Here is a 26,476-nt window from a genome sequence, read left to right on the forward strand (position 1 = left end):
ATGAAAGAAAATAAAATGCTCAGGATTGAGAAGCATATTAGAACTGCCAGTCTCTCTATATTTTGTTACTCATTGCTGATCTTTGTAGACTAATTGAAATGGTAATGCTATTCCCTTGAGAAACAGACCTTTAGGGTTGCTTGTCTTAGCAGTGGTTTGACGATGGATGATTAGAATAAAGTCATAGAGTTTACAACATAGAAAATTAGGTTTTTTTTAGTGGTTAGAATTTAGGAATAGTTCCCAGGGTAGGCACCCTTTGCTGAACTTAACACCTTTTACTGAGGGTATAGCCTGTTAATTATAATGCTCTTTTCAACTCTAGGAAGTGAGAGTGGGTGACTTCTGGATATCTCATCCTCTTTATTCTCTCAGCTTGAGAGCCATCGGCCTTTCACTGGCACTAGGTTCACCCTAACTAGGTACCTTTGTTTTAGCTGATACTTACTAGGAATTTTCCGTCAAGCCCTTTCCATAGCTTTTTTATGGAACTGGGCAGTCGCCCTTTGGATCCTGCTTTCCTTCATTTGGCTCAAGCCCTCAGCTCAGTCTTTGAAGTTTTAACCATTTTTCAAACCGTGTATTCCCCCTTCCCATGTGTTTCTCCTGCCTTCTCCTCTGCACTGAACTGTATCTCGAGGCTGGCTCCTCAGTGGGTTCCCTGGTTTTCATACCCTTTCATGTCATACAGGATGGATGAGCCACTGCTTAGAAGTAAATGTTCTGTCAGTTCTATGGTCAGTGGTATACAGGTCTTGTAAAACATACATTATTTTTTCATTTTAATTTTGTGCTACCACGGTTTCCATTTGCTTATGGCTGTTGGTTGTGAGGTCTAGTGCTTTCTTAAAGTATACTACTGCTTTGCACATTGTGGGCCTGGGAGCTCCAGGTGCCAAATAAAGATTAGGACTAACACACCTTCAGTGTTTGAGTGATGTGGGTTCCCGGTGAGCACCTACATGCTGCTTACCTAGTACAGGCTGTGCAGCCAAGACAGCCCTGTGTGGCCCAGAAGACCAAACATTTCATGCGAACCTTTCCCCTTCAGGGTGATAAAGATCAGGTCGCTTGTCCCCAGTCCTTGTTACCTCCATGTTATTGATTCACTTCCCAGTTGCCATATTCGAGGTCAGCCTCCATAGCTTTATCTTTGCTTTCATGTCAACAATGCATGTCTGCATCCTTGGACTGGCTTCAAGGGTTTCTGGCAAAAAATTTGCAGTCTGTTAATAGACTTGGGCACAAATAGGACCTAACCAAGTGTGAAGGGAATAATGAATTCAGACTGAGGTATTTGGGAGAGACTGTGGAGGAAGTTCATCCAGTGCAGGGCCTTGTCTTGTTGGGTGGCTCAGATATATTAATATGACCCTTATCCAAATTAACAATGTTACGCATTTGCCCCTAAACTCCAGGTGCATCATTGAGAAGGGAAGGAATTTGCTTTGCTTTGGAGGCACATTATCTCCTCAGGGTTCTCATTTGGATTGCCTTGGAGGTTGGTGTGATGCCACAATGTGCAGAGAGGCTGAGGACAGGAAGGGCAGGTGGGCTTCACTTTCCAGCCAGCTCTGATTTCTGGGGAGTGGTAGTCTATTCATGGGGCTCCGAAGCCCTGTTTGGGTGGATTGGGAAAGAGTGTGCAGTTCCTTAGTGATGTCTATCATAGGCACAGTGGGGAACTAGCAACATTCATGCTAGGTATTTGCCAACCTTGACATAATAAAACAGATGTCACTGACTCCTGCCTCTTTGTCCAGCAGTGGTCAGCACTGCTTGGTCAGGCTGCGGGGCATAGACGGGTTGCATCCTGAGTGAGAAAATGCATTTCCAGATATGTTTTTGTCTCTTCTTGCTGGCAGGACTAGGGTTAGTGTTTATCATTTGACTTAAACTCATTCCCCCAAGTTCTTACTCTATTTTCATCTGTCGGCAGTTACTATTTAAGTTGCTGCCCTCACAGACTACAGTGAGGGCAACGAGCACAGACTAGAGCAAAGCTTCCCCACCCACAGACTGATTATGCAGTGTCACTGGGAGCCCCTAACACTGGAGACGCTGACTTAGGAAGTGTAGCGTGGGGTCACCGGGCAGGACTTTTAAAAAATGTTCCCAGATGGCTCTGATCACTGTCAGGTTTGGGAGCTAGGGATGGAAATAAGTCAGTCTTATGTATTTCTCTTTTTGGGGGCTGCAGCTTTTGGCTGATGCAGTTTGTATATCAGTTTCTCAAAAATCCTCTTTTATGTCCCCTGCACAGTTGTATATACACAGGGGAGGGCCTGGCAGGGAGTCTTAGCTAAATGCTGTATGTCATAGATCATCTGGTTCTTGTGGGGTGTGTGTGTCAGAATCACATGGGAAACACCTTCAGAGGGTAGGGGCCTGGGCTCAACGTGGGGAGTCTGAGGCAGCAGGTGCGGGGTGGGAGGAGCTGGGCACTGCACTTGTGCTTTGGCTGAGCTCCTGCTGACTCTGAGGGGAGCTTGGTGACATTCTTCATGGTCCACAGGACCTTGTTCAGAAAGAACTATGTTCTCATTTAGGAGAGCTTTGAGGCAGTTGGGAAGCATTGTTGGTAAGGATGTTGAGGCTTGAGAATGTAATGCTTTTTTCTTTACTTTGGCCCACACTCAGCAAATAACTGCCTCTGGGATAAATCCCCGACCCATGCCCACCCCGATCAGGGAAACATAGTGGGGAGTTCAGAAACGGACTCTTCAGTAGGCGGTGCCTGAGTCTCCTCAGATGACCTAGTGCATTGGGCTAAGCTGCTAAACGCACAGCCTGAGGTGGATTTGAGTTGGTTCCTCTGCATGGTTTGAAGGCTCCCTCGCCACCTTTCAGCACTTCTGATGAGTCCCTATTTTTATTGTAAAAGTATGACAACAATATTAAAATGAAAAAATGACCTCTTTTTTTTATGTTTTTATTTTCTACATGTCATTCCAGTCTTTGGTTCTGTGAATACACATCTTTACATGGTTATAATCATGGCCCCTCCAGTTAATTGGCTTGCCCACAGTTTCACTGTGAAGTAGAGCTGAGATTTGAAGTCGGCTGGGCCCTCTACATACATGTTTCCTTCCCTTTGTGGGATTGAGTAGAAGGTGCAATATTTAGGTATGACCACAGGGTGGTGCCAAAAATCAACACATAGCTGCCCCCACCTCCATTGGACTGAAAACCAAACCAAAAACCTAAGCCTGTAATCTGGGAATTTGGATGAGGATATAGGGAGATGGCTCAGGAGTCTAGAAGACCTGGCAAGTATGGTGTGGATGGGGACAGAATTTACTTCACGGTCTGGTGTAACCTGAATCTGTAGACTTGATGCCTGTTGATATAATTGGTTTTTAATAAATTTTTGATCCTAAAGGTTTTTCTTGTGCCCTATTTTGTACCTTTTTTACATGAGTAACTCTGAGATGTAAAGGGGTGATAAAGATTCCATTCATTGTGTAAGTCTTACAGAATGTCTTCTAATAGTCTGTGAGACATAATCTCCTGCGAAGATAATACTCTTCATTGTCCTTCCCCTGAGCACTGGGCCTCTGTGGCCAGGGCCCCATTGAACCCTGGCTTGGGAGGGTTGGGTTGTGCACATCCACTGTTCTGAGGAGGGAGCTCTCAGCATTTCAGATGCTAGGGGTCAAGCCAAGTAGAATGACTGTTATGAAGAGAGTCTTGTGGATTTGGAACGTTGCAGCCTTTAGGGCCTGAGCAAAGGTGGCATCAAGTGGAGGTGGGGGCAGGGGCGGGAGTGGTGCACAAGAACAATGATGGCTGACATGTTTGAATGCGTACGACTTAGTGGTTCTTGTGGTTCTTCTTGTTATATAGGTTAATTTGTTTAATCCTTACAGCCACCCAGGAGATAGGACTTTGAGCCCAGAGAGATGAAGTCATTTGCTCAAGGCAGCAGTCAGTGGAAGGGCTTGGAGAAGGAGAAGGGGTCTGAAGGTGGTTTGGGACACATGAGAGTGATCTCGCAGCTTGGTTTGCTGCAGCAGACTCGAACAAGCATTGCTTCAGTGCCTGGTTTCTCCCTCCACTTGATGGGGGCCAACTCCAACCCAATGTCCCATTCCTATCCTGAAATGCTTCTAAAGGCAGTGCCCTGAGAACCACCAACCTCACAGCCTGTCTCCATTTTATTGTCTTCTGGGAACTTCTCCCTTCTGTCTAGCACCTGTTTGCACTGGGATTGTCCTGTCTGTCCTTCAGTTGGATCCTGGTTTGCACCCGATGAGGATTTAGCAATTTTAGGCTGTGCTTCAGCAAAGGCCAACTCACAATATGGAGGTTGATTTGATTGTGCCTTTTTTTTAAAGCCCAAGTTAAAGAGAAAAAACAAAACTCTCCCAAAATCTGAATTTAGTAAAAGTTTGAGATTTTATCCAGAAACCTAAATACAATTATTTTAAGAATGTTCTTAACATCTCTGAGAGTTCATTTTTCTCAAGAAATAAGCCTGGCCGGGCACAATGGCTCATACCTGTAATCCCAGCACTTTAGGAGGCCAAGGCAGGAGGATTGCTTGAGCTCAAGAGTTCGAGACCAGCCTGGGCAACATGGCGAAACCCCAAAAAATAGAAAAAGTTAGCTGGGTGTGGTGATGTGCGCCTGTAGTCCCAGCTACCCAGGACGCTGAGGTAGGCGGATCACTTGAGCCTGAGAGAAAAAAAAAAGAAAGAAGACTATGTTTATTTTCTTTTAGGAATCTATAAGTTGAAAGAAAAAGTTACACTTTTAAAACCTATTTATGCCTAGTGTTCCATTATTGGAACGCTAAGCATGTGGGAGTTATTTATGCCCTACTGCTCAAGGTCATTGCCAAGGTCTGATTTTTCACACGTCTGCCTCCTGAGGGTACATGTTATCACTTGGTGCACAGAGTTAGTTACTGCTACAGATACTGGCATGCTGGGAGCTTGTCAAAAAGTGATGTGAGTTTTCAGAAACATTTTTGAGTATCCAAAGACAGGTACATATAACTTTACTGCACTACATCCTATACTAGTAATTTTTAAAAAATAACTTCTCTGCTAGTTATGCTATTGTGCGGTAAAAAGAAAATACAGAAAGTATTATTGTTGCATTAGTTATGGGTTTGACATTTTTCATGTTCCATTTTTGGAACACTAGGCAAAACCACTACCACTAGGACTAATAATACCTTTTTTCCATTTTAGTCCCAAGATGCCTCGAACACTAAGTTTACATGAAATAACTGACCTTTTAGAGACAGATGACAGCATAGAAGCAAGTGCTATAGTGATACAACCACCTGAAAATGCTACAGCACCTGTTTCTGATGAGGAATCAGGAGATGAAGAAGGTGGAACAATAAATAATCTGCCAGGTTCTTTGTTGCACACAGCTGCGTATCTTATTCAAGATGGCTCTGATGCTGAGTCTGACTCAGATGATCCCTCATACGCACCTAAAGATGACTCTCCTGATGAAGTTCCATCTACGTTTACTGTGCAGCAACCTCCACCATCAAGGAGGAGGAAAATGACAAAAATTGTTTGCAAATGGAAAAAAGCCGACCTAACTGTACAACCTGTAGCAGGTAGAGTTACAGCACCACCAAACGATTTCTTCACCGTAATGAGAACTCCCACAGAAATTCTTGAACTTTTTCTTGATGACGAGGTCATTGAACTCATTGTCAAGTACTCCAACTTATATGCTTGCAGTAAAGGTGTTCATCTTGGCTTGACTAGCTCTGAATTCAAATGTTTTCTGGGGATTATTTTTCTGAGTGGTTATGTCTCAGTTCCTAGAAGGCGTATGTTTTGGGAACAAAGAACAGATGTGCATAATGTACTGGTTAGTGCTGCCATGAGACGTGACCGGTTTGAAACTATATTTTCTAATTTGCATGTTGCTGACAATGCAAATTTGGATCCAGTGGACAAATTTTCCAAATTGCGACCTCTCATAAGCAAACTTAATGAGAGATGCATGAAATTTGTTCCAAATGAAACATATTTCAGCTTTGATGAATTCATGGTTCCTTATTTTGGTCGTCACGGGTGCAAACAATTTATTCGGGGAAAGCCCATTCGGTTTGGCTATAAGTTTTGGTGTGGTGCCACCTGTCTGGGCTACATTTGCTGGTTTCAGCCGTATCAGGGTAAAAACCCAAATACTAAACATGAGGAATATGGTGTCGGTGCGTCACTTGTCCTTCAGTTTAGTGAGGCACTTACAGAGGCACACCCTGGACAATACCATTTTGTATTCAATAACTTTTTCACCAGTATTGCACTTCTTGATAAGCTCAGTTCAATGGGACATCAGGCAACAGGTACAGTGAGAAAGGATCACATTGACAAAGTTCCACTGGAATCAGATGTAGCTTTAAAGAAAAAAGAAAGAGGCACATTTGATTATCGAATTGATGGCAAAGGCAATATTGTCTGCAGATGGAATGATAACAGTGTTGTCACTGTTGCCTCATCTGGTGCTGGTATCCATCCCCTGTGTCTTGTCAGTCGTTACTCCCAGAAACTGAAAAAGAAGATCCAAGTTCAGCAGCCAAACATGATCAAAGTGTATAACCAGTTCATGGGAGGCGTAGACAGAGCTGATGAAAACATTGATAAGTATCGGGCATCAATCCGTGGAAAGAAATGGTATTCAAGCCCTCTTTTGTTCTGTTTCGAATTGGTCTTACAAAATGCTTGGCAATTGCATAAAACATATGATGAGAAACCAGTGGATTTTCTGGAGTTTCGTCGACGTGTGGTATGCCATTATCTGGAGACCCATGGTCATCCTCCAGAACCTGGCCAAAAAGGAAGACCTCAGAAGCGTAACATTGACTCACGTTATGATGGCATAAATCATGTGATAGTCAAACAGGGAAAGCAAACGCGATGCGCTGAATGTCATAAGAACACAACTTTTCGATGTGAAAAATGTGATGTTGCCTTACATGTGAAGTGTTCTGTTGAATATCACACTGAATAGCAGGTGTCACCACCTCCTGAGATAAGAAACATAGTTTTATACATTATGTACAGTGTAGCAGTGGTTTTGCCTAGTGTTCCAATTTTGGAACGTCACATAACAATGGAACATAATAAATTTTTTTCTCTTCAAATTTTTGTTCCTTGAATTTTTCTAGGTAACATGTGAATTTCATGCAAAAATTCAAAAAATTGTAACCTCAGACATAAATGGGTTAAAAATGTTTTCTTAGAGAGCACATTGGCTTATTTTAAATAACAAAGCTGAGACACAAATGAAGACTAATTCTGCTTCCTGCTCTGCACACACCTTTCATTCTTGGCTCTGGGCATAATTGTCTGTATCAGTCTTAATTTACTCCATGAGATCTGCACTCCTAACTGAGGGTATTTCATCTGCTCAGATGTGCCAATTAAGTTTACCCAGATAGACCATAAAAAGGAAGATAAGAAAAGTAAAACACCAAGTACCTCAATTTAGCAAATTAGACTAATCTGTAAGGGATTCTTAGCTGTCTGAAATAGAAAACCTATCATACTACAGAATGCAAGCTATATTAAATACCCAGCTTGGTGCCTGAATATATTTTTAAAAATCAAATTGTACTCATTGTGCCTCTGTTGTTGAATTTCTTAAATGGATATTGCAATAGGTAGAGAATGATCTTGAGGTTGAAATGTCACTCTGTATTAAGAATGATTTAACTGTATGATACACAGCTTTTTCCTTACAGACGGTGTAGATTTAAACTGCTCTGTGTACAATGATCCTTGCAACATAAAAATATTACAGTAGAGCAGTAAGGTCTGTTTTGAATTTTGAGCACCACGGTAGGTGACCTCCTTGAAGTTTTGGAGAGGGCATGTTTATTTTATTAATATGATCTCAGGCAACTAATATTTGATAATTCCCATTAATATGTGTATTCTGTCCCTTTTGTGTGTTGGTATGGGCAGTTGTGTACATTGATTTGTCTAGTATAAAATGTGTATTACATGATTGTTCAGCCTATATTATGTATACTTCAAAGAACTGCTAAACTGATTTTACTGTTACTTGGAAAAGTTTGCAGGGGTGTAGTGAAGAGTGAGTTTTGACTTACTTTGCACACTATTAAGGTGGGGAAGGAATCATGTTATTGTACAAAAATGAAGGCAATCTTTCCCTTCTTTAAACCTTAGTCCTGATGTTTTTTTAAGACAACATTTGGATTGAAGTTTTAGAATTTGGTTTGTTCTTGTGCAGTTGCTTTCGTTCTGTGGCAGTTAGAGGACCCTTCGCTGGCACTGTGAGAAAAGGGGTGGTACTAGGGAGTTTGGAAAATACTTTTTGAAGACAGTATTATGTAACAGATAGGAATATAGACTCTGGAACTTGATTATCTGGGTTTGAATCTTTTCCTTAACTCATTGGTAATCTTGGACGGCTTCCTTTCTTTCTCCCTGTCTGCTTTAACTGTTTTAAAAAAAAAAAGAGAGAGAGAGAGAATAACAATAGTATTGATATGGTTTGGCTTTCTGTCCCCACCCAAATCTCATCTTGAATTGTAGTCGCCATATGTCAAGGGAGGAACCCGATGGGAAGTGATTGGATTATGGGGGCGGTTTCCCCCATGCTGTTCTCACGATAGTTAGTTTTCATGAGAGCTTATGGTTTTAAAAGTGGAAGTTTTTCCTGTGCTTGCACTCACTTCCTCCTGCCGCCTTGTGAAGAAGGTGCCCTTCACCTTCCACCATGATTATAAGTTTCCTGAGGCCTCCCAGCCATGCCGAATTGTGAGTCAATTAAACCTCTTTCCTTATAAATTACCCAGTCTCGGGTATTTCTTTATAGGAGTGAAAATGGACTCATACAATATAGTATCTCCCTTATTAGGTTGTAAAGATTAAATGAATTAATAAATGTGAAATACTTAAAATAGTGCCCAGTACCCAGTATCACTGTCAGTCATAATTACTATTTGTTTTCTGACCCAATTACAAAATATGTATGTATGTGTGTATATGTAATCTCAAAACAAAACTTGTCCAGAGCTAGCTGACTTTCCTTAAGGAGGCAGTATATAGCGTAGGGGTTAGACACCACGGGCCATGGAGTGAGTGCCAGAGCCTAGCCGAGTAGCTCTGAGGTCTTGTGTATCCACTCACCTGTAAGATGGGGATCACAGCAGTACCTTCTTCATGGGTGATGATATGTATAAGATATTTGGCATACATCAGGCACTCAGTAAGTATTAGCTATTCTTGTTACATGCCCACTAGCTAAAAGTTACCACAAAGATTCCACCAAGGCAGTAAGATGCTTGAAATGAGGGTCTGTGAGAACCGTGAAGGAGGGTGTATAATAAATACTCATAGGTATGAAAAGGTGACCTTTCACAAGTAAAGGCAGTTTAACAGTTAGTATTACAGGTTGACCATCCCTAGTCCGAAAATCCAAAATCTGAAAATTTTTTAGCAACATGATGCCACAAGTGGAAAATTCCATATTTGACCTCATATGTTGGGTCTCAGTCAAGACACAGTCAAAACTTCGTTTCATGCACAAAATATTGTATAAAATTACCTTCAGCCTATGTGTATAAGTTATATATGAAACATAAATGAATTCGTGTTTAGTCTTGGGTCCCATCCCAACATATCTCATTGTGTATATGCAAATATTCCAAAATCCAAAACACTTCTTGTCCCAAGCATTTTGGATAAGGGCTGTTCAACGTGTCATAGGCATAGTAAAATAATTAGCTGTTACAAACTTTGTTTTATTGATGTTATGCTTTTGGTACCTTTCATACTTTTTTAAAATAAGTTTAAGGCCCACTTAATGATAAAATATCTATAAAAATATAAGTACAGTATCAATATTGGGAAGAAATATAATTATTTCTCCTTTGAACACACTAGGGGGCACTAGACATCTGTCTAGGGGACAAACCATGCAACATGCCCCTTGGTTCTAAGTGTAGGTAGGTCAGGATTGCAGTATGGTTTCTCACAGTTGTATTCTGAGGTAGATGTACCAGATCCTTCTCTTGTATCTCTTTTGTGTCTTCTCTTTTGGCTTGATTTCCAGCCTCCTTGCTGTCCTGGATGATAGGATGTCCCGACTGGAATGTCCTGCTGATCTTGACTGACCAGTATGGAGTGAGCTAGCATGACAGTCTGCTATGCTTGGGGGTTGAACTGAGCTCCTGCTGGCTCAAGACTGCAATAGGTGTTTTGACATTTGTTATTTTTTATTCACATTTAACCTGCAATTAATTAAAATTTCTCAATCTTTTTGTGTAATCTGCCAACTGTTATAGCATCTGAAATTTATGTAGTTTCAAAAGTATAATATACATACATAATTTCATTTAGTCCTCATAAAAAGTCATTATTTGGCTCATTTTGTGGTGGAGGAGGCAGATTCAACAATGTTACATTATGTTTTCTAAAGTTCAGGCCTCCCCTTACCAGTTAAATGCCTGTAATGCACCTCTTTTGCCTACATTCGGTTTTCACTTCTCTGTGGTTATCTTAAATCTGTGTCTGTTGTTGGGTTCTCCTCTAGTGACCACCACTGGAGCCTGAGAGGGGCTTTAGGAGTTAGAAAATGCCCTGATGGGTCGGGAATGGTGGCTCACGCCTGCAATCCTAGCACTTTGGAAGGCTAGGCAGGCAGATCACTTGAGGTCAGGAGTCTGAGACCAGCTTGGCCAACATGGCAAAACCCCATCTACACCAAAAAATACAAAACTTAGCCGGACATGGTGGCGCATGCCTGTAGTCCTAGCTATTCTGGAGGCTGAGGCACAAGGATTGCTTGAATCTGGAAAGTGGAGGTCGCAGTGAGCTGAGATTGTGCCACTGTACTCCAGCTGACGTGACAGAGTGAGACTTTGTCTCAAAAAAAAAAAAAAAAGTAAAAAAGAAGATGAACAACACACTTACTTTATTTGGGTGCAGCTGTGACTTTTACATGTATAGATTAAAGAAAAAAATGAAAGTGGGAACATCAAAAACACTGTTTCCTTCCTAGTAATATAAATATAGTTTAAGTCTAGACTTTTTTCCCATCATAAGAATTCTTTCATAAGAAGGTGCTTCTTTTGCCCAGCCTTTCCCACCTGGTCCTGGGGAAGCTTGGGACCAAACTCAGGGCTCCTGGTTCTTTCCATCAGCTGGCGTGCAGAAACCAGGCTCCTTACAGAGGAGAACTACTGGTGATGAACCCAAAAAATGGAGCTCAGACTTAAATCACTCACACAATTTTTATTTATTTACCTTTTTATTGTTCAAAATAATGAGCTTTCCTTCTTATCTTTTTTTTTTTTTGTTATAAGATTCTAAATTAAGAACTTCTCTGATGTTGTAGCCACCCTCGTCATGGGTCATTTTTTTGTAGTGAACCTTAACCATTTTTATCCAGTGGACAGAGCTAGGAGCAGTGCTTTAAAGTCATATGGGTAGAAGGAGTAGGAAATGCAGCAAGAGGTAGGCTCTAAATGAGACAGAACAGAAAGTTTCCAGAACCCATTTCTGGATGACCCCATTTGACCGTTTTCAAGCCACGCTTCTCTGTCTGTGTCTTCCTTTTCCCTAACCCAATTATGAAGTTCATTCATTCATTCAGCACTTAACAGTCTGCCATGAGGAGGCATTATACCAGTCTCTAGTGCTATAAAAATGGCTAAGACAGTGTTTGTCCCCAGGTGGCTTCCAGTCCAGTGGAGGGCACTGGTATGGATTTCACAATATGCTACACTTGATGGGCACTGTAGTAGAGATCCCAGGTGTGTCCAAGATGTCACGGGATTGGGAGGGCCCTTGGAAGACAGGACACCTAAGTCTGGCTGGTCATGGGAGGTTTCTGTGCGTGGTGGTGCTGCATGAGTGAGGGTTTGAAAGGTCTGCTGAATGTGTGGATATGTGTGTTAGGGGAAGGATTTGGGGACAGTACAGGAATGCAGGTGCACAGAGATGAGGAGGCTGCATACATGGTATGGCACGGTGGTAGCTAGCTGTGTCTTTCCACTTATTTATTTTGAACATCCTTGGAATGCTGAAAATTCTTCTAAAATAAATTAACTTTAAATGGCAGCAACTAGCTTTCAGGGTTCCATTGACGAGGCACCCTAATAGGTTACAACTGGAGGAAGCATTGTTCCTGGTGTCGTTCAACTGGTTGTGCTGGGTCTGAGTTGCTTCTGACAGATGATTATTGCAGTCTCAGCCCCAGGCCCCACAGCCTGGGCCAGATTCTCATTCCTACATGAATGTAGGGAAACCAGGGAGTGTTTTCTCTATCTGCATCTGACTGGAATTGTAGGTTTATGTTTGTTCCCAGCTTCTCTTGTAATTGGCTGCCAGTGGAGTTGACAGCAGGCTGAATCTGGCAGTTGTGTGAGGAGCTAGAAACACAGCCAGTGAACACCATGCCCACCACTTCGTTTTATGTGGCTGCAGCTGTGACTATTATGTGTGTGGATTTTTTAAAATGAGAGAATAGAGAACATGAAAAAGTTATTTGTTTTCTAAAAGGGTAAATATTGGACTACTTACTGCCCCCTTCTGCTTTGTCTCAGTTAACTGGTCTACTTTTTGAAATAACAGAATTTAGACATTTTGAGGTCATTTCTAATTTTTAAGATTTCAGCTCACTTGGCACAGATTTTAATTCTTACCCACTCCCTACCAATTTTAAGTCAATCTGTATCTATTTTTGTTACTATCATGTAAAAGACTGCCATACTTAATGACAGTTTACTATTTACAAATTTGTGACAGAATTTTTAAATTGAGATATTCCAGCAGGTACCATCTGAAGACTAGGTGTCTTTACTCCTATGGTGAGCACATTATTCATAATAATTAACTGAGCATCCATTTGATGAGCTATCCTAGTTTCTGTTCAAGTATACATGTTCAGGTAGTTCTGTTAAACAGAGTACGTTGCAATATGCACATTGCATTGGGCCACATACATAACCTGCTTTCTCTTCTTTCAGTGAACATAGTAATAGTATCTGCTGCAGGGTTGTCGTGAAGATTTCAGAAAATGTATGTGGTTTTATATAATACTATAGTAGTTTATTAAGCACTTCCTAATCTAGGTTCTGTGCTAAGGTGCTTTATATGTGACATCTTATTTAATCCTTCCCAGAACCCAGTGAAGTAGGTGCTGCTGTTCTCCCCATCTCAGTGGAGGAAACTTAGATGCTGATGAAGTTAAGTTACTTGCTGAGGGTTCATGAGCTAGTAAATGGCACCAGGATTTGACTATAGCTAGTCTGAGCTCAGACTTTTGTGCCTGGGCCTGCACTTCTGCATATGTCAAACCCAGGATGTTTATATACAGAATCCTTTATATCTGCTGGCCAGACAGACTACTCAGCCTGCCAGACTACAGGACAGGCTGGTTAGACATGTTAAAGAGAGCCCTTAAAGTCTCTTGGCAGCGTCTGGGATGAGGAAGGCATGTTTCTGTGTATGTGCAGATGAACTTGGTTCTCCCCCTTTCCCTGGTGTGCTGCGGTGTACTTGTCGGCCCCATCTTTAGCTGTGCTGCTTCAGTGGACCCTCATCAGATGGTCAGGTCTATTTTGGCTACAAGTCACATGAGGAAGTATTGCTTATGTAACAGAAGAATCTCTTCGCCTGAGCTCTGTATGCATGTGGTTTTATAACCATGATATTTTCTGTCTTTAATATGTGTATAATTCTACTGGGGCAATTTGTCTTCACAACGATACAAATACTTGCAGGCAATAATGATTTTCCCCACCACTTTTAGTCATCCTTTAGCCAAACTGAATAAATGTTTGGCCCTTTTCATCTTTCTTTATGAAGCGGAAGGCACTAGAATGCAATCGTTTCTGTAGTGGCTTATGTGGTTTCCTAGGTGCTGAGTTCTGTGGCGACAAGATGCCTGTATGTTTTAGGAGGGAGGGAGGAGGAGGAAACTGAATCTTGTCAATGCAGAGTGATGTGGTGGGAAATTTAGCAGCCACAAAGATTGACTGGCTAAGTCTAAGGAAATGGTCATCATATATCAATGAAGTTTAAAAAGTGATACCCTGTATATAAAATATTTAATGACCTTGTGCCAAACTTCTAAAGGCAATATATTCTGGTGTTTTTATTTCTCCTTCTGTAAAATTATCTTGGAGAAATTGCAAAGTGAAGTATGTTTAAGTGGCTGTGATTCTTCCAAGGTTTATGTTATCCACAAGTTTGCTAAATACAAGTATCGTTTGTTATGCAGAAGTTTGGCTCTGCGTTCATAGTTTTGATACCGAGGACTCTCTCATTATGTAAACTCCTCGACTGCTGAATTTCAGAGTGAGTAGCAAGAATTCAGATATGTGTATCAGGAAAGTGTATATATATCTGTTCAGTTTCTAAGTTTTGATAGTAAGGGATACCTATATGCCAGGGCTTCTTGGCTTTGACATTATTGACATTTGAGACTTCATAACTTTTTACCGAGGGGTTTGGGGGCTGTCCTGTGTGGTGTAGGATGTTTAGCGCATACCTGTACTCACCTGCAAGATGCCAGTAGTAGTATATCCTCCCGACTCCTTCCACAGTTCTAACAACCAAGAATATCTCCGAGCATTGTCAGATTACCCCAGGGTGGGGTTGAAGGGACAGAATTGCCCCCTGTCAAGAACGATTGTTGTACACCATTGCATTTAACTAAATTTGTAAATAACATGAAACCCAGAAGACTTTTATAGCCACCTAGAGATAATTCATTTTGTCCATTGCACGGAGATAATTTTTAAGGAAAAAAAATACCAATGGAGAAGAAGAGATTGCCTTTAGAAGTTAAGCACAAAAAGGACATTACATTTTTATATAAAAAGTATCACTTATTAAACTATTGTTAGATGATAGCTATTTCCTTAGACTTGGCCATATACTGCCTCTTCCATTTGCTGTTCTTCTCTGGAAATGACCAACAGTGCTTCATTGATCTTATTTATAGGTCCTTTACTACCATGTAGTGCAATTTCAGATCACCAGTTCTTGTTGATCACAAGTAAATTTCAGCTAGCCCTTCCTTTTGTTACCTTGAAGAGTTGAAATTTTCAACAAGGCAAGAGTTTATCAGAGGATGTGCTTTAAGGTCCCCAGTAGCTACCTACATACTAGCATTGGGCTCTGTGTGGTTTTGTAATGGATACTGGACAACACACCATACCTCTGGCCAGGCAGCATGTGTAGTATTACCCTTTCATTTTCTCTTGCCTTCCCTCGGACATTCTCTCTTACTCTTGCATAGTCAGTGGCAGATAAATGCCTTATATGTGTTGCTGCTCTTACTCGCTTCCTATGAGTTTTTTTTTTAATTGTAGTTTGAAAGCATTTCTCTGTATTATTGTTTTATTCCATTTCCACCATTTTGTGAAATTCAGAGCATCAGTTGCACCATGCTGAATGAAAACATCATCTTTTTATTTTGAAAGTGAATAGAATTTGAGGCTTTTTTTTTTTCCTACTCATGACAACTAGAGTCCATTATAGTTATATAAATGCAAAATTAGTCTGGTTAAATGGGTGCACCTTCTCCACAACCTTGGTGTATTGCTAAGACTTTCAGATATTTGGATGAAATATATTTCCTTCTGAAATATAAGTGTTCACCTTATTTTATATCTGAAAGTATCATATTACTAAATTTGTAACTTAGATTTTATTCAGTGAACACATTTTTTTGAGTGGTAGCACTATCAGTGCTTGTATATTGCTGATGCCTTTTCCCCCAGTTAAGTAATCAGTAATGTGAACCTGATTCAGTGATTTTGACCCAAAATTTGCTTTATGTTTAAGGTACTTTGTTGTTTTATGCTGTGACTATCATATCTTTAGAACAGAAATAGTAATTGTAAATAAAATCTATTTTTTGTTACATAGTATTGCGGTTGTGAAGACACTCAATTATATTGAAATTTTTACTGAATCTTTTCTAGGACTAATTTCATGTCTTACGAACCAGCAGAGAAATTTTCCCTTAGGGTATGCCAGAAGAGGAGCAAGTAGTTTTGATAATGAAATGAGACCTTAAAGAAATATTTCTAGAGCAGCTATAATAATTTACATAAGAAATGAATTGAGATGGCCGGAGAAGAGAATTGTTTTTCCTCTTTGAATATCAGTGTTTTGGGTAATAACGGCAGCATTAACCTAAGAGACCGTTCTAATTTGCCTGTTTTTTCTTGTACATTATCAGGAGCTATCTTTTTAAATCTGTCTTGTGATCAAAATAATGGAAATGTGATTTTTATTTTCATGGTAGGAGATGGAATAAACTGAGACTGCAGGACAAAGAGAAACGTCTGAAGCTGGAGGACGATTCTGAGGAAAGTGATGCTGAATTTGACGAAGGTTTTAAAGTGCCAGGTTTTCTGTTCAAAAAGCTTTTTAAGTATGTACCATATGTTCTTTCCTTTCTTTTTTGCTATCAAGCCATTATGTACAAATTAACATTTTAGGAATTACATAGTAGTTACCTGTGGGCCCTGAAGGTACTTGCAGCAATTTATTGCAAAAACAGATACTGTCAAATGAAATTATAGCCACATGCTGTTCATTAAAATTGGATGATAATAAGTTGACTAAAATGTGCATTGGGTATGTTTGTAAACTGATGAATCTATATGGACCTGTCTCAGCAGACTAAAAGCAACACATTTAAAAGCCATTTATGTTGAATAATTTTTTTGTTCTTAGTAATTTTAAGGTGCCAAACTCCTAATTTCTTAAATCAGATTAATAGGAAGAGTTGCATATTAAAATCAATATTGGGAAGGATTTTTTTTCTTCTATGTGGAAATAAAAAACTTTTGAGTTTTTTTTGAGTGTCTTATATTGTACCTGAGGGTATAATATTTTTGAGCTGACCAAATGTGCATCTAAATATTTTATGTAGGATGTCATTCTAATGTCAAAAGAGAAGAAATGGGCAACACCTTGATGATTAAGTTGCTATTTGAAGCCAGGTTTCATGTGTAAGTGGCCAAGCATTGGAGATGACCGGATGCTGCCTGATAGATGTGTTCATGTTGTCTCTAAGGGCTGGCCAGTCTCCCGTGATGAATGTAAATACTGAGGAACATTTTCAGTCTCATCACTCCTGGGATTTACTTAACAAGATACTTTAGGAAGGCTTCTTAGATGCATATAGGAAGTTAAACCATTACATAGCTTCTTTCTGTCTCTTTTGTATAATCAATTTGTAGCTGGGAGCAGGATGCAGAGTTCTTTCTTTGAGGTGATTAAGTTTGGTCTCCTTTATAGATTCAGCTGTCAGCCATGCCCTAAACTTGTGGAAGAAGTCTACTTTAAAACAGCATGCTCTTTATATTTTCTCTCAAAGAGCTTATATTATAGTTTTAATTTTTCTCTCCATTGGGGTAGTGGAGAGTGAAGAGTAGTTATTTTATCCCACTAAACATTATAGAAAGCCAAACTCTAAAGATGTGAAGTGACTTGATGTGATTGCTTTAACTGGACAGAGGAACAGCCGTGTAGAAGTTGAAATCTGAATCTGTAGTAATATTTACAGAGGTGGTTGCTTTGTTTATTGCTTCTCCCAAATGAGAATTAACTACAGAAAGGTAAATAAAGGCCACTTTTATTGGCAACTCTTTTTGTTTTCTCTGCAGTGATTCTTTGTTAAGAAACAAGCCAAATACCATCAATGTTGTACTAGCAAAAGGAATGCCCAAATTATAGATTAAATTGATTTAAAAAAGACAGGATACTTCTGTGTATTTGTAGTAAGTGATTTGGCAGATATCCTCAAGGATCAAGTTGAGTCTGCATTTTTGTATAAATGTCAGAATTTCTAGCAAAGATATTTCACAATTAATAGTACTAAACTTTGCTTACTAAAAGTATTTAGGATTCAGTGTATTAACAAAACTCTACAGTAGTTAATATAAATAATATTTGTTTTTTAAAAATTAGTCTTAATTGCACATTCCTGGAAAGTATTGTGTTTTTTTAATCTCTGCAAAAACAGGATTTTAAATATTTTATGTCATAAAACTTCTGTTCATTTTCTTTTGCTGTATGAAAAAAATTAATAGGATTGATAGAGTCTCCATTTTTCTTTTATGATTGCGTTTTAGCGGGGTCAATTTAATTTTAAACTGTAGATTTTTTTTTACTGTATTTGCTGCATTCTGTGGAATTGAATTGACAGGGTATAGAGTTGTACACAAGGGAGTCAGAAGGTACAATTAGCCATTTAAGTACATTTTCTGCAAGATAATGTTTAACTTTTAAATTTCTGTTTTGAAAGTTTGCCCAGCAAGTACATTTGTCTATCTAATTTAGCAGTCAAATGACAAACTTCAATCTTTTGACCTTACTTTCAGCCACACTAGTAAATGCAATCTTGGGTTAGTGTGGCAATGCCAATGTACACCAATTATCTGTGGTCACATTGTGATGCCTCAGTGTCAAGGGATAGCAGAATAAATTTTTTTATGTTGTATATTCATAAAAATCTTTAACTGTCCCTAAAGAGTAATTTTTATATGCTTTTCAAAAATTTTGAAAACTAGATTCTATAATATGTTTTTATTTAAACTATGTAATTGGTTTACACTGTTTATTATTAGGAAGGTAAAGCAATAAAACCAAAGTCAGTTAGTGGCACAGCTGAAACCTGAGCTCAGGCCCTTATATTCCTCATCTAGCAACATCAGCTATGTATACCATCTACCAGCTGTGTGGCTAGTGCTTTTAATCTGCAAGTGAATTTCCTTTAAATACCATCTGAGGGCCTTCGTGTATTGTGTGGAAAGAAAGAGCCACTCTTTGCTATCTTTGTAACTATCCCTAGTTGTTGGGGATCCTGCTAGAGATATGACTTACATGCTGCCTAGTAAGATTTTTTTTAATGTCATTTTCTTAGTGCTGTTCATCTTCTTGTAAACACACTCACATGCTGTTTGAAAGCCGTCGAAGATTAGATTTATAGATGAGGAAACACCCAGCACATTGTATGCTGCCTTTCCTGGGCCACACAGAATCTAGTTGTCTTAACCCCCTCTCAGGTTCCTTTTGGGATCCTATGCTGTTTACCATTCCTTTAATAATTTCTCAACTGCTCCTTTCCACACTCTCCCTACTTTAGTTAAGTTGATGAGCCCCAAGCAAAAAGAGTTGTTGGACCCATATAGGATGGAGGCAGTGTGGTGTAGGAGTAATTAATACACTAGAATAATCACTGGGAGATTTTGTTCCCCGACTGGAGGAGCTGGTCCCATAGTTGTTTTGTATCTCAGCAAAAAGAGGTCAACTGACTAGAATATAGTGATTCTGGAAACTAATTGCACATCAGTTTTTTTGGAGAGCTTTTTGCAGTATGTCTTTTTCAAAAGTTGAGATTATTCTAGTGTAGCCAGTTCATGAACCAGCTTTTGTTCTAAATGAGGGTTTCTCGACCTTGACACAATTGACACTTAGGGCTAAATAATTTGTTGCTGTGGGGACCGTCCTGTGCAGTATCAGATATTGAACAGCTTCTCTGGCCTCTACTATTGCACTTCTCTGGTTGTAACAAAAATGTCTTTAGACATTGCCAAATGTCCCATAGGGAGAAGAATTACCCCTGGCTGAGAACTATTGGTCTAGATCATTTCCAGAATCACTTTGGAAACATACAGTTCTGGATTTCAGCTCTGGCTTGCTCATTTTTTTCTAGCGATGTGACCTTTGGCAAGTCACTTAACCATTCTGAGCTTTTGTTTCCTAATTATAAAGTGTGCTGATAATCTCCTTTGTGCAAGTTGATTGTGAGGCTGTGTCCAAACCACCTGGCCTGGTGCCTCCTCAGCAGTTGGTTCCTTAAGTGGTAGCCATTATTCTCTGATTACATACCACATATTTTCAGAATTTGTCCTTCTTCCCAAATTAAATGATCTTGTATCTGTACTACACTTCATCGTGTTTTGATTTTTAGTTCTTTTCTCCAAGGTGCATATCCAGTGTGTGTATTATAATTAGCAAACTTAATAAGCAGCAAAGTTCTCATTTAGAGTTTTCCTTATGTAATAGGTAATAATGGAACAGCTAGAGTCAAACTTCTAGAATTGCTTTGCAAAATACTGGGAGAAAGTTAATTATGACATATTTACTGAGAGGAGATTAAATAAAACCAGTTAAATGAGCTGAAGTCCAAAATGAGATTTTAGGTAGACATACCTATAGGTACCAGATAGTAAATATTTGGACAGCAAAACAACAAAACCATCTTCTTTTAAGGTGGGTAGCCCATTAGCCTTGATATTTTCTTTGAAAAAAAAAATCCCTTATCTTGCATCATCTTTTTATTTATTTATTAGAGATGGGGTCTCACTCTGTTGCCCAGTTTGGAATCCGGTGGTGCAATCATGGTTCATTGCAGCCTCAACCTCCATGGCTCAAGCAATCCTCTCACCTTAGCCTCCCAGGTAGCTGGGACTACAGGCACGTGCCACCACTCCTGGCTAAATTTTTTTTTTTTTTTTCTTGTAGAGATGAGGTCTTACTATGTTGCCCATGCTGGTCTTGAACTCCTGGGCTTAAATGATCCTCCTGCCTCGGCTTCCCAAAGTGCTGGGATTTACAGGCATGAGCCACCTCATCTAACCTATCATCTTTTAATTCAAGTGGTTTTTGCTTTAGATTTTGTAACTTGGGATATAATCTTCATACCATTCCCTGTTGTTAAGTGTTTCTTCCACCCTCCGAAAATTTTTTTGTATTTTTCCTTTTTTAACTTTATTTTTAGGTTATAGATTAAACGTATCATTGATGGAGAAAGAAAAATATCAACTTCTGTTTTTTGCAGGGGGAGGGGTTAAGGTTAAATTATTTCTCTTTGACCCATATTCCTTATTTAAAATCTTAATAGCTATGATCTTTTCGTACCTTTGGTAAACTCCCTGAATCAATTTCTGCTTTGAAATATTAAAAAGACCTTTTGTATTGTTGAGTCTTTAAACTGTGCTTTTTTTTGCATCTGCTAGTAATATGACAGAATCATCTGTTATGTCCTAATTTTGAGAGCAGACCTATTATTCAGACTTGTTTATGGCCTTAAAATTTAATTTTTTCTATTAAAAGATAATATGATTACCAAGTGACTTTTCAACAGTGTAAGCTATAGGTTGTGGTGTTCTCTGTCCTGCTTTTTTGATGCTATTCAGATTGAAAAAATAAACATTAGTGCCCTTTTTTTGTAGAAAAATTAATGGAACTTTATATATGAAAAATATTTGGGATTTTTTTCCCCAGAAAGTGAGTAAAAAATAGTAAGTTTATGCTTGTTTAGCAAGCTGTTTCTAATGTTGAAAAGAAAGGAAATAGTCTCTAATTACCCCATCTATCAGTTTAATTAGAAATGTGTTAATGTTTTGTAAAGAAAAATTTGTGATTTTTATGCCTAGGTGATCAAAAATGTATGACCTTATAAATATAATACTCATGTAAAACACACATCCCGCATGTTTCTCTGACTGGTACTAGAACCTAGCCAAATGATTAATTCATGAGTACTTTCTGTTATGATCTGTATTATCCACCATTTGCCATTTTCTCTTTTCTTGTTGGTGTTTGTTGTCGTAGGTACCAGCAGACAGGTGTTAGGTGGCTGTGGGAATTGCACTGCCAGCAGGCGGGAGGAATTCTGGGAGATGAAATGGGATTGGGCAAGACCATCCAGATAATTGCCTTCTTGGCAGGTCTGAGCTACAGCAAGATCAGGACTCGTGGTTCAAATTACAGGCAAGTGCTCCTCTGCAGACTGTCAGTCTGTAGAGCTCAATTAATATTTCATCAGATGTATTGCTGTGGAGGAGGGTCTTGTGAATTATTGATGACATTTCAATTACAATATTCCTTTAATTCTTTTAGTGGGGGACATCAAAGGAAAAATTTTACGAGACAATGGAGCTGTAGGGCAGGAGAAATTAAACATGTAACACTTTTAATGAATTCCAGGCATTGATGCTTCATTTTGCAGATGAGCCCCACTAGATATTTTGGGTCAATACAATGTCTAAGGTTAGCTTCTACAAATGGATTGTTTACAAACTCAATTATGTTAATATCAATAGTTTACACAATATGGAATTTTAAATTAGACATAATACCTTTAGTTCCATTTATTAAATTTTACATTAAAATATTTGTTCTGGCAGGAGACCAGGTGAGCATTACAGTAAGTACAAAGTCTATTCATGGGGAGAGTTGGAGCTTTGAAGAAGCCATTCTCCCTAATTTCCTTTATAATGAGTGTGCATGATAGCATTTCTAGATAGCTTGCTCTCTCTCTTGTTTTTGAATGAAGTTACTTGTCTGATCCCTGTGTTTTCTGCCCTTCCCAGTCTATGAACTTTATGTAATAAATTCTAAGGCCAAAACCTAAGCGACTACCTAAAATGGTAGAAAACTATGTTTAGATGTTAATCTTTATTCTCTTTAGAAATTTAAATAAACTATTAAGGCTTTTGTATTCCAGAAGAATAAGCATTTAATCTATTTGATATGGTAGGACTGAAATACTTTATTTTGAAAGAAAGTACTATGAGCACTTCCATATTTAAACTGTAAATTGACTCTGTAGAAATCAGTATTGGTAAAAATATTGGTAGATAAATTATGTAGGATATTTCATCATATTGAACCCAGATAAGTCCGAGCTCCTTGTGTTTCAGTAGGCTTATATAAAGAGTAAGAGCAAGGTAGTTGCTAGAGGGGTGTGCCCAGGAAACCTCAGACACTCCCTACATATGATTTGGAGATAACCGTTACAGTAGTGTCAGTGTGCCTGAAGTCAGCAACTGCCGAAAGTTCTTCCTACTCTCCAGCTCATCAGCAGCAAAATGCTTAGTAGAGAGCCAAATATGAACCATAAACTGAGTCAAGATCATGTTTCTTTAGTCTCCAGAGTTTAGTGTTTTATTTCTTACTCTTTCGTTAAGTTAGCAGATCAATACTTCTGTGAGGAGTGTTTGGAGTTTTAGAATATTTTAGAACGCCAGTTGCATTTATATAGATGTAGGAAGGGGAAGAAAACACTTGGAGATTTTTAAATGCTAAACATTGTGTTGTTGTTGTTACAAGGGAGTTATATTGAAGCAGGGGATTTTTTCAAATAGGAGAATTCTATTACATTTTGCTTGGAAGCATGTGAAAACATTCCAGACCAAAGGAAATGTTGAAGTTCCAAGTGGGCATTTAGTGTGGTCTTATCTATGACTGTTATTTTTTTAATATGCTTTTTCTGTTTCAAATAAATGCTTTTTCTGTTTCAAATAAGCTCTTTGGTTGGCTTGTTTTCTGCGACTCTGTTGGGTGTTTTTGCTAACTAGACAACCCCAAACTCCTCCAAATGGTTTCTAGGACTCTTTCTTTCCTTAAATGGTTTCTGGGATTTTCTTATTTCCCATTTCTTTTCTTTGCTTCCCTTCCTATTATCATCACACTTATGTGGAGTCCAATGCTCAGGTCCTAGGAGAACTAAAGTCATCCCTGCAGTGTAGTTTTGATGTAAAAATTAAAACATGCTCTCTTGGGTGGTGACAATCCTACTAAGAATGAAGTCAAGGCTAATAATGAACAGCAGCTGTAATCAATTAACTATCAATGCTCATATCCTCTTCTCTATAATGAAATAATGTGGCATATTGGACTACATCCCAGATTGTCTTTATTAAGATGGTATTGGTGGAAGTGGCTTGCGAGAATGTAGTGCTGCACCACAAACACCTGGGCTCCTCATGAGTGGAAGTTTACAGAGGAGTGTGGTCCCCTCCGCTCGTATGTATCAGGGTGGACTGGACCACATCTTCCTAACAACTTTATAACACATCCTTCTCTGGAACCAGATGAACTTGGGAGTTCTCTATATTTATGTCTTACAGAAAAATAGCTCTTAAGGTCAAATGAAGTTGTGTGTGAGCTGTTATTGCCTCATTGGCTATGTATATTTCCTGTGAACTCTTACAAACTGTAGAGGGGCCCTAATTTGAGATGATTTTGGTGTTGTAATTTTAAGGACCATGAACATTGAAATGGGAACGGTGTCTCTGTGATACCAAGAAACTTCATGGTAAAAGAAGTTTGATTTGTTATTTTTTAAAAAATGTGTGTTGTATGTGTGTTTCTAGAAGACAGAGAAACATATTGCTTATGGTTAGTAAACATCTGTACTGGTTGCTGTGTTCCCCTTCATAATGGATATACCACCTTCTTTTCACTTTGCCATTCATATTATAATGATAGGCCCCTCAATCTTATAATGAAAAGGAAATAAATTGACTTTTCAAACTCAGTTAATTTTTTAAAGTCTTGGATATCATTTGGTAATTCCTAATGTTATTGAATTTAATAAACTTTCAAGGATAAATATTTTACTTTGTAGTTCCTGGTAAGTTCTGGGTATGACTAGCAGATTTCCATCCTGCAGGTTGACATATTTGACCATGGAGCTATTGGCTTTCCCTAAATTTATTAGGTAATCAATGGTAATCAAAGATTAAAGGAATTGTAGTCTGTTTGGTAATTGATGCTAATCACTGTAGTACACTTAGCCATTACTCATGTTCATCTCACTGGTATTAAGAGTTAGGAAAGGGTGGTTCAGTTGACGATGTGACTGTTAATGGAGTTGATTGTCCTGCTGTGGTCCAGCAACAGTCTAGGTCTGCTCCTAGATCTCAACTCAGCGTGAAAGTCTCCAATTTTTTCTACTAAAGGGGAAAATGGCAGAAATTAAAGGGCATCATGATAATGCCAGATAGATGTTCAGCCAGAAGAATATACTAGCCTTAGATAACAAAATGTGAGTCATCAATGTAGCAGTTTGCAGAAGGCACATTATAAAAGAGAAAAAAATACTGTATAACCTGAAAAAACATATGCATGTGTTTATGCTTATTTGAATGTGAGTTTGTTGTAAAAATATTTTAGACAGCTTTTGATTGGTTGTTTCCTAATCCCTGCTAAGTGCATATTGATGATAACTCTTTTATTCCCCTTGGAGGATAGAAAGAAGCTGGTGCATTTAATCCTTTTAGAAAGGCTTGCTGCCATGGAAGGGGCCAGGCAGAGTCCCACTCTCCTTGGGGAGCTCGAGGGGCGCCTGGACAGGCCCTGCCTTGGTGAGGAGCATGGCTTAGAAACTCTGTAGGAAGAGTGTCGGAGTCTCTTGTAGCCTCTGGCTTCTTGTAGTCTGGCCCTTTCCACCCAGTTGAAGGGCAGGGACAGTGACTGTAGCTGGAGGCAGGGAGGGTTTCAAAGTGGACATAGGTTATTTTGTTACGTTGGAGTATAAGGGTAGGCCTCATTTAAGTTAGGGCTTTACCAAAATTTCATTGTTTTTCTATAGAACTACAAATTGTTTTTCAGTTGTGTAGTAGATGATTTTTTAATATTTCAAGCATTGTATGATTTACTCTTCAGTTATTTGTAAAAATTGTATTTTGTTTGTTTGTTTGTTTGTTCTGAGACAGAGTCTCGCTGTTGTCGCCCAGGCTGGAGTGCAGTGGCGCAATCTCAGCTCACTGCAACCTCCGCCTCCCAGGTTCAAGTGATTCTCCTGCCTCAGCCTCCCAAGTAGCTGGGATTACAGACACTCAACCACCATGCCCGGCTAATTTTTATAGTTTAGGTAGAGACGGGGTTTCACCATGTTGGCCAGGCTGGTCTCAAACTCCTGACTTCAGGTGATCCACCCACCTCGGCCTCCCAGAGTGTTGGGATTATAGGTGTGAGCCACTGTACCCGGCCAAAAATTGTTTTAAGTTCAGGAATAATTTATTTCTGAGCTCCAGTAAGAAAACAAAAATCACTTATGATTCCCCAACTCTGAAATAATCTCTTTTAGCATGTTGATATATTTTCTTCCAATCTTAAAAAATGTTTTAATTTAATAAAGCCAGCATTCATTAATTGCTTGCTATTAGGTAGGCATTGAGATCATTTGAAGAAGAGATTATCTCTGCTCTCACAGAGTTTAGGGAGGATCTCATACAATTACAGTAAAGGTGATTTGTGTTTTGTCAGGGTTAATGTGGAGTGCACTAAGGAAGAGTCGTTAACTTGTTTACAGAGAAAGGGACAGGGAAGGCTTTGTCGAGGAAGCTAGAGATCTGAATGTTGAGTAGAAGGTAGCTGGAGGGGTAAGAGGGTAACCAGGACATGGTGAAGGTCGATTGGAGGAAGGGTAGACGGTTCAGGCTGGTGGGCTGCTAGCCACAGGAGCAAGTGGTAGGATAATGGCAGTGAGAGGTAAGGCAGGAGAGATGAGCAGAGGTCAGTCTTCGTGGCCTCATAGGCCATGTCCAGGTGTTTAATCTCTGTCCCAAGAGCAGTGGGCAGCCATTAGAGGCTTTGAAGTGAGAGGATGAGGAATTCAAATTTTACTGTTTGAAATAATCATCCTCGGAGATGCAGTAACCCAGATGAGAGAGGAGAGTGGCTGGAGCTGGCATAGCAACAGTGTA

General features: G+C 39.3%; 1 protein-coding gene across 6 annotated transcripts in view; it reads left to right on the top strand.

Annotated features, from left to right (window-relative positions):
- The window catches only part of LOC101127903 (chimeric ERCC6-PGBD3 protein), an 82,929-nt gene that overhangs the window by 16,708 nt on the left and 39,745 nt on the right, over window positions 1–26,476 (top strand). For 2 of the 6 annotated variants that reach the window (XM_004049391.4, XM_019035449.3), the window contains exons 6-7: window positions 16,270–16,398; window positions 21,594–21,752. In XM_004049391.4, the coding sequence (XP_004049439.3) occupies window positions 16,270–16,398; window positions 21,594–21,752 (288 nt within the window). Of the gene's footprint in view, window positions 1–5,198; window positions 7,121–16,269; window positions 16,399–21,593; window positions 21,753–26,476 lie in introns of those variants that run through there. The other 4 variants (XM_004049392.3, XM_055353926.2, XM_063709754.1 and 1 more) reach the window with 2 other exon arrangements.

The sequence above is a fragment of the Gorilla gorilla genome, chromosome 8, assembly GCF_029281585.2.
Source record: "Gorilla gorilla gorilla isolate KB3781 chromosome 8, NHGRI_mGorGor1-v2.1_pri, whole genome shotgun sequence".
In the NCBI taxonomy this organism is placed as follows: Eukaryota; Metazoa; Chordata; class Mammalia; order Primates; family Hominidae; genus Gorilla; species Gorilla gorilla.